The sequence below is a fragment of the Alexandromys fortis genome, unplaced genomic scaffold, assembly GCF_014885135.2.
Source record: "Alexandromys fortis isolate MF-2015 unplaced genomic scaffold, M_Fortis_MF-2015_v1.1 scaffold_13, whole genome shotgun sequence".
Taxonomy (NCBI): Eukaryota; Metazoa; Chordata; class Mammalia; order Rodentia; family Cricetidae; genus Alexandromys; species Alexandromys fortis.
This window is the reverse complement of record NW_026067908.1, coordinates 2,983,849-3,005,505: the sequence shown is the minus strand read 5'-3', so window position 1 is coordinate 3,005,505 and position 21,657 is coordinate 2,983,849. Positions and strand designations below refer to the sequence as shown.

The window sequence follows — 21,657 nt, the reverse complement described above, 5'->3', positions numbered from 1 at the left end:
TTTTCTGGATAAGAGCTCTTTGTTGTATGATGCAAAGATCTTCTATTTTGTGTTCTGCTTTTTTGCTCTTTTAATGAAAATCTTTAATGAACAAGAATGACTTCATTTGTAACTTTTGCTTCTATTGATTTTGAAGTTTGGATTCTGTTATGAATGAAATCTGTCTATTCTATACACATGGAGATGTTTTAAATTTTTTTAGAAGCCTTATTGCTTTACTTTTTATATTTAGAGTTGTAATTAATTGGGATTGATTAAACATTTTGTTAGATTTATTTATTTTATTTATGTGTATGAGTGCTTTGCCTGCGTTTATGGTGCACCATGTGTTTGGCAGGTGCTAGCAGAGGTCAGAAGAGGGCATCAGATTTCCTGGAACTGGAGTTAAGGGTAGTTGTGAGTCACCATGTGGGTTCTGGGAACCGAACGCAGGTCCTTGCAAGAGTAACAAGTGCTCTTAACCACTGAATCATCTCTTTAGGCACAGAGATTGATTTTGAGTGTGGTATGGGATGGGCTGAAGTTTCTTATTTTTGTTTTTCTACTTATAAAATATCAATTTCATTTCCCTTCACTGTTGAAAAGACAGTTTTACTTCTCTTCAGCAACGTCTTTTTATAAATCCAGAATCCTTATATGTGTGTTTATGTTTCAATTCTGCTCTTTTTTATTGGTTTAGGTATCATTGCTTCAATACTGTCCTGTTTCAGTTACTGTAGATTTAGAAATACCCTTGGTAACCTTTATTATTTTTAAGGTGTTCTTGGCTTTTTTTTTAAAATATTTATTTATGCATACAATATTCTGTCTGTATGCCTGAAGGCCAGAAGAGGGCGCCAGACCTCATTACAGATGGTTGTGAGCCACCATGTGGTTGCTGGGAATTGAACTCAGGACCTTTGGAAGAGCAGGCAATGCTCTTAACCACTGAGCCATCTCTCCAGCCCTGTTCTTGGCTTTTTTGCATATTTATTTATATTTACTATTAGGTTATTAGTTTCCACAAGAAGTATAGTAGAATAATAATCAATATTGTTTCTAAAGAGGCTTAACTGAGGAGTGGAGGCCCTTTGAAGCAGTGGGTGGCATCATGCCATTACTTGAATAAACAGGGATACAGGAAACCAGCTGAACATCACCAGTCATTCCCCTCTGCGTCTTGACTTAGAGGTACAATGTGACTTTTCTAACTTTCCTGCTGCCACCATTCCTTCCTCGTCATGAAGAACTGCGTCTCCAATCTGTGAGCCAAAATAAACCCTTCCTTTGAAGCTTCAATTGCTTTTATAAAGTATTTTGTCATAGTAACAAGAAAAATGATAGTTTCTAAAACCAAGCTGTCAGCAGTCTTATTTCTTTACAGTGGCCATTTTTTGCCTTCCAACGTTTTGATTACAAGCTGCAAATACTATTATTAACCCCATTTTATGGATGGGAAAACTGAAGCAGAGAGGAATTAAGTAATTCTTAAAATCACATAGCTAGTTAGTGATGGAGCTGGAATACAATGCATTTCTGGCTGCAGTGAGAGTATATTTAAACCAGGGATTTATGAAAGATCTATGCATTTAGACATGAAGTAACTTTGGAAGTAATAAGGAGCTTAGAAAAAATATTCTGTATGGCAAGGTGTAGTAAAAATTTTTTTATTGGTACCTAATATGTATGTTAAAAACTATACTTTTCTTTAACACTGATTGCATCAGAATCACTTGAACTTGTAAGAATGATTTCTGGGCTTCATTCCAAATAACCTCATTGGGAGCAGAACTTGATATAGGATACATATCTAGCTTAGTGTGATGCAGACATTATGTACCTCTGCATTATTACAACAAAATAGATGATTTAAAAAGTAATTGAAAATGAATAATTATCATTGCTAACTTTCCTAAGTATTCTGCCAGATGTCATTTAATTCTTAATCCAGTTAATCTCAACAAACTTCCATGTTCCTAATAACGTTATTCACATTAGTCAGGATATCGAAGACCTGACACACACACAGACACACACCACACACACACAGCACAACTAATTATATAGTATTGGTATTTTAATATAGTTTTGCTAATCATTATAATATGTGTATATGTCAAGCTATAACATGTACAGCCTGAATATTTCATTTTGTCAGTTATACTTAACACATGACCAATGATCAGTCATATGGTAATATATATTTTATAGGATTTTGGTTACTATGCCTTTTGCTGCTGTGAATAATGGGACTGAGCATGGGTGTATGTATATCTCTTTGATTTGGCAATCTACCTAAAGTAGGATTGCTGTTTATCCCCCAGATACTTTAAAGTGGATGACTTACAGCTGTGTGGCAGAGTATTATTGCACTTTTGAGAGAAGAAAGGGTTTTATTTGACTCAGCATTTATGTTGACTGCCATGTGGAGAAGTGAGATGTATGGGCCAAGGGTGGGAGCTGGAGATCATTTGGAAACTATGATGTAGCATGATTGATTAAAAACTCAGAGACAGAAATTGGGGTTCAACCTGAAGGTCAGAAAAGCAAAACAGTCATCCACTGGTTCTTACCTCTACCTCAGTCTAAAATGGCGATCCTGCCTCCAGGAATCTCAGAATGAGCCTGTGTCTGAGAGTTGTTTCCTCTGTCTTACGTTCCTCTCTAGTGCTGGGATTAAAGGCGTGCACCACTACTGCCCAGTATCTATAGCAAACTAGTATGGTTATTGGGTGGGTCTGAAGGTGTGAGTCACCACTGTCTGGTCTGTAAGGCTGACCAGTGGGGCTCTTTTACTCTGATCTTCAGGCAAGCTTTGCTTATTAAAATACAAATGAAATATCACTACACCGTGGACATACAGTTTCAGAGGGACTGTATGGTGGTTTGGACCAGAGTACGTAGAGGGTTGGTCAGAGTTTAAATTTTGGAGATAAAGAATTTGTTGTTAGATTTTAAATATATGAGAAAGAAGTGAATTGAGAAGGGCTGGCTTTTAATTGAGAAGGGCTTTTTTTTTTTTGAATTTGGAATTATTAGAGTTGCTTAGCATTTGCCATAATTGTGAGTTTCCAAGGCAGATGCCTGAGATCTTTCTTAGTCCTCTTCAACTTCCATCTCATAGTACTGACCAAATATATGTTCTTAAAGGGAAGGTCTAAGTTTGAAGAGTCACCTTCTCATTATGTTTAGACTAAATGAAAATTTGTTGTTTTGTTATTTTGAGACAGAAAGCATAGGCTTGACTCAAACTTGGGAATCTTATTGTCTCAGCCTCTTGAATGCTGGGGTTATGGGCATAAACCACATATCCAGCTTATGTAAACTCTTAATGACTTTATGTCTTATAATCTAATTTATATATATTTCCAGTCTTTCACTGCTACTTGACCCAAGCCTTTGCTAAAGTCACACAAAAACTTGTTTCCTGAATATTCTAAAAACAATGTTTATGCTTTTACAATTGAAAAATAAATTCAGATATGATGGCACACATTTTTAATATCAGCACTGGGAGGCAGGGAGGCAGAAAAATCTCCGTGAGTTCAAGGCCAGCCTGGCCTACAGAATGACAGCCAAGGCTACAGAGACTCTGTCTTCAAAAATGCATAACCAAAACCAAAAACTAACCAAAGCCAAAACAAACCAAAGCAAGAAAACTAATACAAATAGACACAGAATGCTTTCCTGATGCTCTTAGCCTTATCTCTTCCCACAGAAGCCCTGCCTTTTAATGTGGTTAGGGTTCGGGTTCTTTCTTTCTAGTGACATTGAGGATGCTTATACTGTTTTGTCTTAATTACTACATCCTTTATGTTCCTCTACTAAGACTTCAATAAAGGGAAGAAAAAGTTATCAGCTTTGAAGTAATAGAGAATAATCTTGAAGAAAGTCTAGAGAAAGATATCATATTAAAATATCTGAAAAGTAAGGGCTGGAGTGATGGCTCAGCAGTTTCGAGTGTGCATGCTTTTACGAAGGACCCAAGGTCAGTTCCTAGCACCCACACTGGGTAGCTTATAACTGCCTGTAACTCCAATTTCAGGGAAACTGGCATCTCTGGCCTCCGTCAGTACCTACAATCATATGCACACATGCATATAAACAATTAAAAATAATAAAAGATCTTTAGAAATGTATTTGAAAAATAGTAATTTAGAAAAAAGTTTATTAGAACGAATTTAAATATAGTTGGTTGTTATCAATAACCTGCTATAGTTCTGAAAATTTAAAATTACTCAAGAAAAAAGATTTTATTTTCATTCCAGAAAGGATAAAATGTTACTAGGAGTCTTTTTGAGGACACATTGACTCATTTAAAAATTATTTAATTTCTCTTAAGTGTACATGTATGTGCTTGCTTGTCTATATGTGTACCACATGTGTTCAACACCTTCTGGGGCCAGATGAAGCTATTGGGTCTCCTGGAACTGGAGTTACAAGGGGTTGTGAGCCTCCTGATGTTATGTGTTGAAACTGAACTTGGTTCTTTCCAAGACCATCAAGGACTCTTAATCACTGCGCTATCTCTACAGCTCTCATATTAGTTTATAACTATAATATCATATTTTGTTTTAGACCTCTCCATTTTAGTGTGGACATTTATATCTACTCTTTTTTGGGGCGGTTGTTTTGTTTTTCAAAGCAGGGTTTCTCTATGTAGTTTTGGGGCCTGTCCTGGAACTAGCTCTTGTAGACCAGGCTGACCTCGAACTCACAGAGATCCACCTGCCTCTGCCTCCCGAGTGCTTGGATTAAAGCCACTGCCTTTATATCTATTCTTATTTCTTTATTTTGCCATTATGTAAGCAGGGAAATTTTCATCTCAATTTCTTTCTTATAGTTCAGTAGACTTACAGTATAAATGAGGTAGAAGCTAGAAATTACCTACTTTGTAAGTATTGAGAGATAGACTTCTTTAGAAGCTCTCATTGATATGTGATAATGTTATAATGAGGATAAGATTGTAATAAGATACCTTTCTACTTAGGGTACAATCTATGAAAATATAGGATTGCCTTGCTCACAAGTTCTGTCTTAGTGCCCAGACAGTTCTGGGTTAGCAACTCAAAAAATTGTTGGCTAGGTTGATGCTAGATTGTGTATAAGGGGTCAGTATAAATGAATGAAAGAACGTCTTGTTGTGTTGGAAGAGCTGACATGATGCAGGATGGGAATTGTGAATGCTACAATACAAATATCCTGTGGGTTAACTACCTGTTACTTAGGGGGTCTGAAGTTATTTTAATTCTGACATACTGCATGGAAACAACTTGAACAAAAATGCACTGATTTCTATACGTCTAATATTTTCCATAAATGGAAAAAAGTGGATAGTTGATGAAACTTTCCAAATATGGAATTTGCAAGATTTAGTAATACCATTTAATTTGATCTGCTAATACTGTATATTGTTAAATAGAAATACATTTATCATTTTTATTTCCAATAAATGTTTGAATTTCTTTTCTGTTTGTATTAACTGCATTCTTAAAATGTATTGGTTTTAGTAATTATTTTCATTTATATTCAATCCAACTAGAGACTCACCTTTTAAAAATCTCAGATTAAATATACTTGAATCTTTGAATATAAAGTAGAATGTGTAGCAAGCAGAAATTATCAGAAGTGTGAAGAGAAGATGCTACAGGTTTGAAAGAACATTTGAATAATCAGGCTATTACGGAAGCCAGTAAAACATTTTGTCCAACAGTTGACTCAGAAAAAAATGACCTCTTTAGTAGTTTTGTGGAAGAATATAGTATTGTTTGGTCAATTTCAATTCACTTAAGGTCCATACTCCTTGGAGAGTCTGATTGGTCTATGTAGGGCCGTCATTGACATAGTTCCAACAGTATATGGAATGGAACTTAATAATTCCCCAAAGGAAAAACAAGAGTCTTAATCAAAAGCTTTCTAAATACTTTATTTTATTATGGTAAAGTAGAAAGCACTTAAAAGAAGATCCTTTTTACCGTCAGTATTTTGTTTAAGTAAATATTTCAAGAATTCTTTATTCCGCTAGTTCAGTTATCTATTTTGTTAAAATTCTGAACCCCCCTTATTTTTCCTTTGCAGGCAGCTATCAATGGTGTAATACCCCAGGAAAATGGCATTCTACAAAGGTATGTTATAAATTACTTAATGGTTTGATGACAGTTTATCAGAATGAAGAAGAAAATTTTACCAATTTTGGGGGTTCATTCTTTAAATATATATATATTTATATATATAGACCAGGCTGGCCTGGAGCTCACAGAGATCCTCCAGCCTTTGCCTCCCTAGTGCTGGGATTAAAGGCATGCACTACCACTATCCGGCCAGACATTGTTCTTTTATAGTATTTGTTAATTAGTTCTCTGAAGTTAGTTAGTTCTATAAAATTTCCAGCCCCCCCCCCTTCTTTTTTGGAGCAGGGTTTCGTGTGTTCCTATCCTGTCTTGAGCTCCCTGTATCGCTCCATCTGGTCTCAGATCTCTCTTTGTCTACTTCTGTTTCCCAGGTGCTGGTATGACAGGCATGCGGAGTCTTATTTTTACTATAAAATCTTTATTTTTTTTGCCAGTTGGATAATACAAACTTTTAGAGTGATTTGGTGATTTTAAATAAGACATGGCACAATATCCACACAGTATGGTTGTCACCTGACAATTCAGGCTTTCTCTTCAAGCTGACAACACAGTCTTTCTCCCTTCCCTAGTTGCTTTCAAACTCTGGAAATTTGTAACAGTTTCACTAGCTTTTTAATAATGACACATCCCAGAGCACAGGACTATGACCCTGTCTGATGAAATAGTCTCTGTTAACATGTGGATTAGTTTTATTTATTTTGTGTCTTTGTTACAGGTAAAATTGGAAGATGATCCTAAGAGAGAACTATAATGTTTAAAACATCCCTAAAAAGGAGTGGGCGATTTTTTTTTTTTAAATTTCCTTTTGAAAGTGAGAGATTTTGGTTCTGGATTAAAATAACTCAGTTTAAAGTCAGAGGAAATAAAACAGTTTTTCCTTCTAAACGTAGTTTATTTTTTTGATACTTGCCCCTTCAATAGAGTACTTTTAGTTCCGACTGTTGGCTTGAGTTTTGGTGGCTGGTACTTGTAAGTCATGGAGCGTGATCTGCTACGTGTAGAGATGGGGAGAGGAAGAAAAGTGCTGTCACAGCAGAAAACATTCAACCTGGATTGCACAATTGTGCTATATTTGGTAGGAAACTATGTATTTAGGATAGAGGCAAAAAATTGTTGCTGCCAATACCACTTTTAATGACTTAATGGAAAGCTATTTTCCAGTTCCCCCTTAAAATTTGACACGTTTGATCCAGAGTAAATATGGCTTATGTCCAGAGTCTGTAGCACAGCTTTGTTGGTTTTGGTTGGAAGGGTGATTTAAAAGTATTCAGTTAGTTCTACTGAAGCTTTTGTCCAGAAAAGGAAACCAGATAATTACAGGAACTTCATGGCCACTTTATAAACTTGGGTTTAGAAAGTTTTAGAGTACTAAATAGCACTCCAGTTTCATCTTAACGAGTTCTGTTACCACATTCTGTGCCTTCATTTCTTCTGGGGCTTTTCATTGTAATACTGAGGACATTGGACTCCATAGCATTTGCTGTGGTACTTGCAGAAGCTTGTATTCCCTGGAAATATCTCGTCTTTCTTTGTATAGATGATATCTTTTGCCTTTTTTAAATGATAAATTTAGTATCCTCTAGTAAATACTATAGTATTTACGGTCTAAATTTGAACAGAGTGAGATTTTTTTTTTAAGCTTTCTTTGCTTCTTTCTGAGGAACAAATCATGCCTGTGAAGGAAAATAAGTTGTATCTAGTAAATTTCTCAACTGTTTTCTTCCTCTATTCTTTAGTTTTTAAAATCACTGTGAATTTCCACAACTGGGAACGACTGTTTGCCAACTAAGGAAAATAAAAGAGCTCTCATTGACTTCTTTCATAGTTGGCACTGAAAGCAGAAGTCAGCGCTAGATGTCTATGTAGTCATTGCTTTGTATCTTTGATTTAAGTTAGCAGTAGTTTATAAAGAACTGACTTTTACTTTATACTTTAACGGAAGAGCAGAAAGAATCAAATGTATTTTTGTGTGTCTCAGGTTTATTTCTCTTGCTGAGGTAAAATATCCAAAACAACTTCTGGGAGAAAGGGCTTATTTTATCTCACCGTTCCAGGTAGTGGTCTGTCATAGCAGGGACTTGAAGGCAGTTGGAACTTAGAGCAACAGTTACATTACATCACAGTCTAACGCAGAGAGGATTGACACATTCCTGTTTACTATTCAGCTTATTCTGTCTACTCTTATCCAGCCCTGGACCCTTGAAATGCTCCTGCCCACTTTTAGGCTGGATCCTCTCACATCAGTTAACATAATCAAGATATCCCTCACAGCGATATCCACACGACAGCCTGCCAGTCTCTTAATGAACATTTTTCTTCTAGGTGGTTGTAGAGTGTGTCAAGTTGGTAATTAAAGATCACATTATTTATCCTATTTATATATTTTGACATTTGTATAAGATACTATCATGAGATACAGATGTTTTGATAGTAAATAGTTGCTGGGCATGGTAGATATAATTCTTTTGGCCAGAGGTTATAAAACTTTTTGGAGTTTGAGTCTTGGAATTCTCATAGTAGAAAGAGAAGACCAGCTCCCACAGTTTGTTCACTGACCTCCACTTGATTATGTTGGGTGTACTTTGGTCAATAACACTTAAAAGTTAGAAAGGGAAATTTAAAAAAAGTTATGCCCTTTCTTTATTGTTATTTTTCTGGAAGATTAGTAAACATGAGGTCATAACTTTTTTTTAAAAGATATTTTCCTTTGGGTAAGAAAGTTGAAATTCGGCACATATATATAATATTTTTGTTTTCCAAATTTATTTTTACAGTCATTTTAGTTACATATTTTTGTTAGACATTAATAAAGACAGATACTTTTATCCCTGATTTATTATTAAGGATCATAAGGCGTGAAGTGGCTTGACCCAAATGCTACCTCCTAGGACTGTTTCATTAGGCGACATACAGATACCACAATATGTTTTTAATGACTGACTTACGTAGTATTCATTCACTTGTAAGCAAACATCAAGTTTATACACGGAATTTGGGCATTCTTAATAGTTAATATTAAGAACGTTGTGCAGCACCTCACATACTATCTTCAGAGATAATTTTTTACAAGTATTATTTAATTACTTGCACTAAGGGAGAGCAGATGCTATGTTTAAAAATGAGCTTTATAAATTTATATTGTAACTTTACTTATTCACTAAATGGGTGATTTTTATCAATTACTTATTTTATGACCCAGAAGAGTATGTAGTGTACTCATTTGTTTATTGCTTAGCATAATTACACTTAGGAAAGACATGTTTACTTTCAAATATTGAGTGTTATACTTTTAGGATATATAATGTTAAACCTTCAGAATGTGTAAGTGCTCAGGCATTCTGGTTTAGTAAAATGTCCATTAAAACAATCTGAATTGATTTATAAATTTGCCTTGGAAGCAGATGTGGTTTTATTGGATAGGTGTACCCAGAGACTTTGCCATGGAATGAACTTTTGAAAGTTGAAATAATAAGCAAGTGTCCAGTTCCTGTTAACTTAGGAAAAGTCCTTACTACCTCCTGGAGCCTGAGTGAGTGCTCTGTTGAGAAACCTAAGCACTCGCTGGCCGTGAATTAGACCTGAGGTAGATTTCTGTATAGAAGCCCCCCATCAATGCCTCTTAAAAAATGATTTTTTTTTGCTACAGGCCACAGGATTATACAGTGAGGATTCAACTGATAAAATCATAAGGCTGACCCACTGGGATCACTCATTCTGATGGAGGACACCCAAATTTCAGGGTGTTGAGGATATTTGCCTTTTGAATAGTTGCTGTCATTTCTGTAAAACTTTTGTGAAGCCATGGTGCTCCCTTTTCCATAGTGGGATTTGTCCTCCAAACCCCCAGCAGTGTATTAATCAATTATTGGACATAAGTCCTTCATGTACCTGTATAATGTATGACCTTTGCTCACACTGTGGGGCCCTGAGATGAAAGTATTCACACAGTCTAGAAACTGTGGTTCTCATAGTCAAATCTATAATCATTCTCTGATACAAACTTAGAACTAGCTCCCCACAATTATCCTTTATGGCAGGATATTCAGCCAGGACGAGGAACCTTGCAAATGGACCACATTTGGAGCCTCAAAGAACAGGTACTGAGAAAGGAGGATACAGCTTGTCTGCCCTCATGATAAGGAGAACTGGGAACCCTGATTTCTCTAACACCTGATTTAGGTGTGTGAAACCTCAACTGGCCCCTGCTCTATCCTAACAAGCTATTAATATTCTGTACTTACCTTCATCTTGGTTTTATTGTTACTAGATCTTAGTCTAGGAAATTAACTGTTTGTGCCTATACTCCTAGAGGTACAGGAAAAAGCTAACTAGCCCCAGAGAAAGGAATTCCTTCTAATTTGGGCATCAGTGGGGACAAGTACCCTGCTGCTTAGCCTGAGACTGGAAGTATCAGCCTCAGGATTTTACACTACATATAGTTTTTCCATTTGCTCTAGCCACTTTAAGATGTTACCTCTAGGGCTGAGACGTCCTCTGTAATCAGCTACATTTGGTGAAAATGCTAATAGGGATCAAACACCACCCATTTTTCTTCCATAGCTCACTTTGGTTGTCATAGTTACCACAAAGCTGTATTCCTAGCCACTGTGGAAGTGGGAGAAAGTGCTTAGAAAGTGCACAGCACTGCCTCCTTTTCTTCCCCCTTTCCACATTTATCTGATTACAAGCTCCTAGCTTAACTACACACAAATGTAGTTTAACACACAATCGCCCCTTTTCCCCTGTTAGAGATCATAGCTCCTTCCTCTATCGACCCTTTCCCCCTCTTTAGATATGCACAAATCATGCTCCCTAAGCTGATAAGTAAGATACAGGTGCCCTTTTTATTAGTCCTTATCTGTTTTCATTGCCCAGAGAAATGCATGCCTGGTATCCTTGCTATTGCTAGAGAATTTGTCTGCATGAGTATTTAAATTGAAACCTTTGAAGGATGGCAGAACAATAAAGAAACTGATGTGGAAAAGTATGTAGTGGAGAGTTTATTTTCACCCTCAGATCTTTAGTTCACTTGCCTGGCCATTGTGTCTTGGCTGGACGCTGAGAACCTGAGCTAGAACCTGAAGGGTCTCAATAGTTCTTTGTTTTTAACCACATTTTATTTTATATATAACTATATTTTATATACTTAGTATGTAAAATACTATAACAAAATGATTGATATAGTTGTAAGCAATAGAATGAGGGGGAAATTTTCAGGTTACAAAACCTCTCCCCCAAGAACACATTAAAAAGAAAACCTTTTTCTAAATAGATCAGTGTGATAAACATACTCAGTGACTGGTCCTGTCTAATTCCTGTTGTGCTGTTGACCAATGATGTTAATAAAGAAAGCTCCGCTTTCACATTTCCTACCTCAAAAGCATATCCCATTCTTTTGTGAGGCAAGACAGTTCTTGCTTTTTGAATACACAACTGAATTTGCTTATCAACCTTAAAAAAAAACTGTCATGGAGTTGAAACTAGAAAAAATAATAGCTTTTTATCCTTCCATGATTCATAGTCTTTCCCCCTATTCTCCTTCTTCCTCATTATCTAATATTATCTTTTTTTTTTCTAAATTTTTGGGTTTTACCCACACTTCCACCCTTTCCCAGTGCCTTTGTTTTTTCTTTCTTAAATAATTTTTGATTAGAAAAGTATAGTGGTCTCAAAAAAACCAACCAAGCCACCAACTCAACCAACCAAGCAAACAAAATCCCCCAAACTAAAAGAACCCAAAAAAGAAAAGTATAGTGGAGGAAATCAAATGATATCTTAAAAATAAAAAAATTAAAATTTGAGACTTTTTTGTTAAGGATTAATAACCAAAATACTGGGTATGGGATTTCAACCATGTAAAATGGAAGGAGTTTCATGTAGGGAATTAATTGTGAAGATGGGGAGGAGGTTAAAAGAGCAAACTGTAGATACTAAGACAAAACAGATAAAATGAAAACTAGTATGAGTGAAAAGAAGCACAAGGGTACTGGCGAGGGACCCACCTGAAGGTGGGGAAGAGAATTGATTCCACAGAGTGTCCTTCTGACCTCCACCCTGGCACTTTGGCATGTGTGTCTACAGAAACACAGGCATGCTGTGCGCTGTGGTGGTTAATATTCTTTGCTTACCTGACACCTGGAAAACAAGCCTCTGGGTATACATTTGACTATCTCCCCTGAGGTTAGCCTCTGAGAATTTCTGTAGAATGTTGATTATGCTAAATGATCTGAGAAGATCCAGTCTAAAAGTGGGCGGTGCTGTTCTTAGGTTGAGGGTTCTGAGCTGTCTGTTCCGGATTATGGGTGTGATAGGACTAGTTCTCTCAGGCTCTGCTGCCCGGACTTCCTTACTGTGATAGCCTGCAGCTTGGACCTCTGGGCTAAACTAAGGCCTTTCTCCCTTAATTGTGCTTGTCAGGGTATTTTATCACAGTAGTGATAAACTAACCTACACACTGACATGCACACACAATTTAAAAAATTTAGAACACACACACAAAACTGTCTTTAGTGAATGATACTAAAATAAAGTCAATACTGTTGTTGGTATGCTTGCTGCTGGTAGGTTCTGATTGAGATAGCATTAATGTTCAGACTGAAAGAAATGTGTATGTATGTGCGCACATGTACATGGGCTACTAAGCCCTGGTTTCTGTTAATGGTCATAAAACCGTAGTTGATGTTATTATTTTTTCTTTCCTATTAGTCTGTGTTCTTTTGTCTTTAGTCAATGTCACTAGTCATTAAAATTTTTTTACCTTGTAGAACACCACAAACCTTCATTTTGAAAAATCAGTATCCTTAATGAATCTGGTTTTTATTAATTGCAAATTTCCAGTAACTTACTGGACATAGTTCACAAAGTCTTTTAGCTTACAAACGGAGTCAACTGTGTCATAATAACCCCAAGAGTTTTCCCTTGGTAATCAGGATTGGTAATAGTGATGAACGCTAGCTAATACCTCTCTTTTGCTGGGTGTTCAATACCGACTGATATTCTAAATTTCTGATTCAGAAGTGTTGTGAAAACATTATATACCTCATCTCTGATTCATTGTAGTCTAAATTGCACACAAAAACCAAAAATGTGATGTTACTGGGCATAGACAAAGAATCTACTACCACCGCTCAGCTCCTACAACACATTTTCTAGTAGTTTGATAAATATGGTATTTTTGTCACTAGTGTAAAGAATATGTCATATTCTTTAAGAGGGAGCCTTTAGTTTAAAGGTCATATTTTGCAACCTCTATCAACTGAGTATTTAGAAAGTCATTGTTCTGTTAAGCTAACTCAGAGAGGACAATCACATCCATACATGAGCCCATTGCTGCAATTCCTCTACTGTGGAAATGAGTTCCTCAGACACACTGTGTGTGAGAAACCATGGAAGATACTGTGTTTGATAAACTTATGAATGGTGATACTGGAAGTATCATTGATGTCCTGAGAAGACAATATATATTCCAAAGAGTCCTTTTCATTGAAGACAGATGTTACCCATTACTAATCAGTTATAAGATTCTTGTGTATTGTGGCCTCAATATTAGTCTCTTTCTGTTCAGGTTCAACTTTCTCTGTGCCCATGCCTTCCGACCTCTCTATAGGTGGAGACTGCTCACTTGTTTCCCGGCCACTCAGACGTGAATAATCACATAGAACTATATTGATTATAACACTCTTTGGCTAATAGCTTATGCATATTTCTAGCTAACTCTAATCTATTTCTATTAATCTTAAATCACCATGAGACTGTGACCTATCGGTGAGGTTCTAACTGGTGGCTGACATTTTCTACTTTGGCAGCTACATGGCGTCCCTCTTATATCTGCCTACTTTCTTTCTATATCTCTGTTCAGATTTCCATCTGGCTTTACTAAGCCATTGGCTGAAATAGTTTCTTTAATAACCAATGGTAATAAAACATATTCATAGCATACAGAGGGGAATCCCACATTATCTCCCCCCTTTCTTTCTAAATAAAAAGGTTTTAACTTGAACATAGTAAAATTACATATAACAAAACAGTATCAAGCAATAATCACAGTTACAATATTTGTATCTACTTTATCTTTTATGATAACTAAGGGAAACTATAATTATAACTATCTATTCTTCAGCTCTATCAAATACCCCGGAAGGATTTTTTTTTTTTTTCGAAATAAGGTTTCTCTGTAGCTTTGGTGCCCGTTCTGGAACTAGTTCAAGTAGACCAGGCTGGCCTCAAACTCACAGAGATCCACCTGCCTCTGTCTCCTGAGTGCTGAGATTAAAGGCGTGCATCACCACTGCCCAGCTTCCCCAGAAGGATTTTTATCATTTATCATAACTAAGGGAAACTATAATTATAACTAATTATTCTTCAACTCCATCAAAGACCCAAAAGGATATATTACCTACGTTAACAGGAAGTGCATTGTAAACAACTTCTAAAACTCCAGAATTGACAGAGACTTCTAGCTGCCTGGACAGTCACCCAGAGGTTTTCTGTAACATTGGGGCATCCATCTTCAGCCTATAGTCCCATAGTATCTGGCAGACTTTTCCATGAAGCAGGAACTTTGACTCTTTGACTTCTATTGGCAGTTTATCAGTTATTTTCTTCTGTTTCCTACAGAATGTCTGGCAGACTCTTTCATGAAGCAGGAACCCTGAAGGACTGTATCACATTTAGGCAAATTTAGCAAGCTGTCATTTTTCTGTGGGTCCTGCATATCTAGTTCATACAGCATACCATCAAGCAGTCCAGGCAAGAGCAGTTTCTTGCCCAAATGGATAACAAACTATAAGGAGCCTCTTCACTGCCCATCATCCTCATATAGTAGATTGGTGCTGCCAGGAGCAGATGTATCTCATTGTCATGAAAGGTCCTAAGTTCTTAAAACATTTTAAATTGCATATTCTGTAAATCTTTGAAGGGTTTGAAGATTACGTATCCATCTAAAATATATCTCTGTACATCTAGAAAACCTAACTAACATGACTACAAGCTTGACTATTATAGATGACTATTAACCTGTATTTTTTGATTATACATTACATTTTTAAATGAGCTGCACAAACACAATATTTTAATCAAGAACAGAAATGTACATATAACAAAATTGACCTTAAATTTGTATCAACAAACCAAGATCCATATCAATGCAAAGTGTTCATCTCTATGGCATATCCCCCTTTAAATGTAAACAAACATTTATAAACAGTCATTTAGAGAATTTGGGTGTTGTTCTCTAGACTACTTCCTGCTGCTTGAGGGTGCTGTTAATCAGGTCTTTCATGGGGTATTTTGTGTGGTAGGTCCATCTCAGCCAGCAGTTCTGAAGCTGTCATGGATTTTGGACCACCTAGGGCATTGCTTCAGGGAGTCTTGTTTGATCAGACAATATTAGCTGGTTAGGAATCCACAGCTTTCTGTTCTCAGTGGAAACAAAAGCAGAACCCCTTTTCCAAAGCAACAGATCCTTAGACTCAAATTTTGAAGTCAAGATACCTTTAAAATATATATGTTGGTTTAGCTTAGCAGTCCGTACAATGAAATATCTCTCTGTAAGTAGCTCATTCACAGTCAAAAAAATTCAAAGAAAACACAATAATATATATAATTCAGACTCTGTGTATTTTCCATTTTTACATGGCTTATTTCTCTTACCTCTTTTAATATATTCCGTTTCTTTAAAGACTTTGTTTTATTCTTTAAAACTATTCTTTTTATAAATGTCTGTACTATTTTTCTTCTCTCTCTTAAGCCCATGCACATTTTAAAAACACACTATGACCCATTTAGAGGTTTATTTCTGTCTGACTCTGTCTTTATTGCGTAGCTGTAATCATTTTCTGAACAGGAACACTTTTAAAACGGTAAGCAACTTGGTCATAGTGGCCCTGGATGCTGGGTCCACCTCTCTCCGCCTTTCAATATGATGGAGGTATATTTACTGCCAGCTCTGCTACTGCCGGGTGGTAGCTATGCTTACACCTCAGCTCTGGGAAGGAGTTGGCCCATGCTGCCACCAAGTACTTGCAGCACACTGCTCACAAACCCCATTCAAGTATTAGCTTCCCAAAAGAGCCAGAACTGTTCATGGAACTATCACGAACCAGGAAGCCTTAAAGGAGCTTTGCAGCTGTGCAGTTTTTGCTGCTACCACTGAGTCAGGAAGCTTTCTGCTTGCTTCTAGCAAACAGAGCCCACCTGAGAAAATGTGGCTACTATTGTCACCCTTAACACACACTCTCCCTCTCCCTCTCCCTCTCCCTCTCCCTCTCCCTCTCCCTCTCCCTCTCCCTCTCCCTCTCCCTCTCCCTCTCCCTCTTTGGTGTGTGTGTCTAGAATTTCTTCCCAAGCTCTCTGGTTTTTGTTTGTTTTGAATTTTTTGTTTTTGTGTTTTTGTTTTTTTTGAGACAGTGTTTTTCTGTAGCTTTGAAGCTTATCCTGGAACTAGCTCTTGTAGACCTGGCTAGCCTTGAACTTACAGAGATCTGCCTACCTCAGCCTCCTGAATGCTGGGGTAATAGGGTGCTCTACCACCTCCCAGCTTGTCTCAGTTTTTATGTGGATATGGCCATCCCACATTGGTGCACCATTTTGTAGGTGGGAACTGCTCCTTCGTTTCCCTGTCAACCAGGCACGAATAATCACACAGAAATTATGTTAATTGCAACATTGTTTGGTCAATAGTTTATACGTATTTCTAGTTAACTCTTATATCTAAAATTAACCCATTTCTAATAATCTATGAATCACCATGAGACTGTGGCCTACTGGTAAGGTTCTGGCTGGCGGCTGGCATCTTTTTCTTTCTGCAGCTACATGGCATGTCTCTGATTCTGCCTACTTTCTTTCTATATCTCTTTTTGGATTTTCTGCCTTTACTCTACTAAGCCATTGGCCAAAAGAACTTCTTTAATACCCAAGGATAATAAAACATATTCATAGCATATAGAGGAGAATCCCACTTCACCCTTGGTATCACCTCATTGTATAAGTACCCCCTGACAGAATGTGAAAAAGAACTTATTAGCCTGTGTCTTGTCACTGTAGTAAAAATCTTTTCTTCAATGTGTAGGATGTGGAGAAATTCACCTCAGCATCAAATATTTTCATGTTATTAACAAAAAAAAAAAAAGAAAAAAAGAAAAAAAAAACAAAATGCCAACCTCATATTGCTCCTAATTCATTGAAGATTTGTATGTTAGGCTATCTCTGAGTGGCTAGCCAGTGAGCAGCCTCAACTTTTCCACAAAGGGATGCCTTCTGTCACTGCTGCTTCTCACATGTATCTTTTATTGAGAGTGTAGTGTTAGAGCAATCTGGTTTTGTTTTGTTCCAGTGTATTTTATGTATTTAGCTTTTTTCTTTCCAATCTAAGTGATTTCTTTCCCAGTTAATTAGTTATTGACAGGAAAGCCATTGGCTTTCTTTTTTCTATTGTACTCTAGAAGCATCACCAAGGTGGAAGGACTGTGATTTTTTCTTTTCTCTTTCCTCAAATACTGGGCCTTGAACCCCGGACATTTTGCATGATACATGTGCTCCATCACTGAGCTGTCTATACGTGTTCTTGCCTCCTCCTCCAGTTTTGGAATGCATGTGTTTGTTGGTCCCCCGCACCTGCCTGTCAAATCAAACTTGTGAGTTAACTGCAGTTTTGTTCTTTTGGTCATTCATCACTGCTACTAATGCAGTGAGTGCTGTTCTATGTAATGTTTAGATTACTAAGATCTCTTCAGACAACACTGTTATGACAGTGACTGGGATAATTGACCTAAATTTTAAGAAAACAAAGTACAGGTACTGTGTACTCTATACTCGGTGCTTTGCAAATTAATCATAGAGAATAAATATATGTATATGTGCATAATTATTTTAGTAGCTCTAGGGTGTCTACAAGTTACACACTTTTATCTCTCTCTCTCTCTCTCTCTCTCTCTCTCTCTCTCTCTCTCTCTCTCTCTAGACTTTTAAGAGCAAAACAACAGTATAGGTTAGCAGGCTGACCAGAGGAGGGTAAGAAGAAGAAGAGATAAAGTTGTGAGTTTTGTAATGGAGATTATCAGGTGGTTCATCTACCCTTTTTACTTGGTGGAAGTGGAGGGAGTCTTTAGAGAAAAAGTAAGAAAACCAGAGTTATCTCTACCCAGTTATGTCCATTATAGCCTTTTTATTTCTTTCATTATTTGAGCATCTTCTGTAGTATGCTAGGCAGATTTGGACATCACACCCTTACTACGTGCACACTATTTTGAGATGGTATTTTTTTTCCAGTCTGTGAGCAGACAATTAGAGGAACTTATTGCTGCTCAAACTAAATTGTAGTTTTCCTTATGCAAATTATTTGGGTTAAACATACTTAATATTATTTCTGTCCATAGGATATAGCTCATATAATTTTCATAGTTACAGTTGCTTTGATATCAAGAATGTCTCAGTTAAAACCCTTTACGTTTTCCTTACAGTTAGTATAGACCTGACTTTAGAGGCCTCAAGGGACACTAAAGCTTTTGTTGAAAATAGGACTTCCTTTTCAAGATAACTACCCCAAAGAAGAGACTTATAAGAAGTTCCAAGCAGTTAGAAGTTATTTGGTGCCCTGTGTTGTGGTGGGGGTGTCCAGGAAGAATCCTAGTTGGGGCCTAGCATCGAATGTGTAGTGGAAACCTGAGGCATCAAACCAGACCAATGAGTCTGCAGTGAACACTTGCAAGTAGAGACGCACGTGACAAGGAGCATATGATTTGACTTTTCCGACTGCACTGCAGCTTCCATGATGAGATACTTAATGTATTTCCTTTAAATTTTTTTTCTCATTTTATTTTCATTTTTTTCTCTTGAATTTTATTTATTTGGGAGGGGCAGCAGTGGCAGAGGGCATATGTGAAGGGGTGGGAAATAAATGGGATCAAGATACACAAATAGAATAGAATAAATAAATTAATAAAAAAAGAAGTTATTTGACTTTCTTAGTCATGAGTATGAGCATATAAGAGACTCAGAGATTTCAGGGTTTAAGATTCTTTTATATGAATCTCAGGTATCTTTATTTTACTTTTTGGGTTCTCAATCCTTCTAAAATAGCACCTTAATTTTCACAAGAGACTTTGCAAGTATGCATGTTCAGCTTCCACGGTAATTCTGTAGGTTCCAACATTAATTGAACTCATTCTCAACAAGGTCTTACCTGTTATTAGAAGAAATAACAAACTCTTTATAAAGGCCATATTCAGAACTTTGTACTTTCGTGCCTTCAGCTGGACACTAAAAACTGGGGCTGCTGTTTTCCTCTGTATTCTCCATCAGAGTCAGAAGGAGCCATCTTACAGCCATTTCCTTAGCTCTTCCAGAGCTAGTCATCTGATTCAGCACTCTAGTCAGCTTTTATTAAGAAAACAAAGTTTGAACAAATTAAAATTGTATACTGAGTGACAAAGATATTATAAAGGAAATGGGGGTGGTAATCTCTAGGGTAAAACTGAGTAGATTTTACACACATAGGGAGAAAGATGTCCCCTCTATTTTATAATGTGGGTTAGATTGGGGATTTAGTATTAAGAAAGGTTTCTTTGGCTTCTGTTTTCTTAACAGAATCCATCTTTATAAACTAAGAGTTAGACGAAAGAGAATTAAAATTTAAAGAAGTTTTAAAGCAGTTTTTTTTTTGAAAATAGAAGTAGCAGGTCAAAAGGTCAAATAATGATTTACTGAGCATGACTGGAAAATACACCTAAAGTTTTGAAAATTGTGTGTGTGTGTGCGCACATGCGTGCGTGCTTGTGTGTCTATGTGTAGGCCAATGGACAACTTGGAAGAGTTAGTTCTCTCCTTTCACCATATGTTCTTGGGATGAAGCAGTTCATCAGGTTTCATATCAAGAGCTTCTACCAACTGAGCCATCTCACCATCCTAACAACTTTTTTAATTCTCATTTTAAAATGATGTTCTGCTCACATGGCCACATACATCCAATGAAGTAGTTATGCTTTTTCTTTTCTATCAACATTTTAGTGACTTTGGAGGTGAAACCATGCCAGGACCCACATTTGATCCAGCAAGTCACCCTGCTCCAGCTCCAACCCCCTCCTCTTCAGCGTTCCGCCCTGTAATGCCATCCAGGCAGATTGTAGAAAGGCAGCCTCGAATGCTGGACTTCAGAGTTGAGTACAGAGACAGAAATGTTGATGTGGTACTTGAAGACAGCTGTACTGTTGGTAAGAATTACCTCCATAAAGCCTTCATAAGTGAATGGTTTGCTAGGCATACATTGTTCTTTTCCTTTGAGTTGACTATCAACAAGAAGGGAACAAAGCACATTGTATTGGATACTTTCTCATACAGGTTATTGTCCTCTAATTTGAATATATATTGTGGTGAGCTTAAGGTAAGTTGAAGAATAATTTTTGATATACAGTTTTTATCCACTTTCGTTGTTGTGTGCTTTTGTCAATACAAAGCATCACTCTAAGGCACTGTACATACTTGACAAGAACTTGACTGCCAAGCTACATTCACAGTTCTATAAATGAACTCTTAGGATTGTTGTAAACTAAATACCTAGGAGCTTAAAAAAATACTGTAATTATTGAGTATGTTATATACCAACCCTGCAACTAAAGCATACTCATTTTTATAATATAGTGTTTGTTTATGCTGCTATAATTACATAAATATGATCAATTTTTATGGAGAAATTAAAATTAATTTTCTTATATTTCTCCTAAGAAGTTTTATGATTAAGGCACTGGTGGGTCATAGTTTAGTGATGCCTCTGTCTGCTTTTAGGATGGAACTTGATGTATTCCTTGGAGGTGATGAGTACCATGACCTTACATGACAGAAGGCAGAAAAAGCAAAAAGAATGGATTTTAAGCACTTTAATAATTATCTCTTTCACAGAAGTGGGGCCCTTGTTAACTAAATTATCCCTGAGAACTTCTGCTTCTTTGTAATATTTTCTTAATTAAGAAAGTTATATTGTAGAGAATTTCATACATGAGTACTTTGCCTATGGCATTATTGAAACCTTTTCTCCAGCTCTTCCTATGTTCCTTCTGCTTTTTAGTTCTTGATCTTATTTATTAATTATTATTGTACATTCACCTACTACAACTCATTCGAACTGCATTGTAAGCCAAATATTGTTCCTCCGTGACATGTGTTTCTCACACGTCTCTTCACAGCCTGCTTATATTTGTGCTGTGTCGCAGTTCTCCTCTCACTGATGCCAGTCGGGAATCATGTGTGAGCCTTCTTTTTGTCTACTTGGGCACAAATATGCAGGGCGTACTAGTAAATGGGACTTGTTTTTCTTTCACTGCATTTGATTTGTTAAATTCTGCAAATTCTGTCACTCAGTGTTTGATTCTCTATTTTCACCCCCTTTGTACAGTTCAGGAATTGTTTTTTTTCATGTGTAACTAAAATAATTTCTTAATGTTATTTACATATGTTATTCTTTCCTCTCTTATATTTTCCATATTCAGACTGGTATGCATTTTCCAAATCATAGTCTCTTGGTGTGTATTCAAGTTACTTCCTGTCCCTCACATTG

The 21,657-nt window shown here is 36.7% G+C and overlaps 1 protein-coding gene across 2 annotated transcripts in view; it reads left to right on the top strand.

Moving 5' to 3' along the window:
- Positions 1-21,657, top strand: part of Faf1 (Fas associated factor 1) — a 282,221-nt gene that overhangs the window by 40,954 nt on the left and 219,610 nt on the right. The window contains exons 3-4 of one of the 2 annotated variants that reach the window (XM_050136195.1): positions 6,058-6,104; positions 20,115-20,317. In XM_050136195.1, coding sequence (XP_049992152.1) covers positions 6,058-6,104; positions 20,115-20,317 — 250 coding nt within the window. The remainder of the gene's footprint in view (positions 1-6,057; positions 6,105-20,114; positions 20,318-21,657) is intronic. The other variant, XM_050136197.1, reaches the window with a different exon arrangement.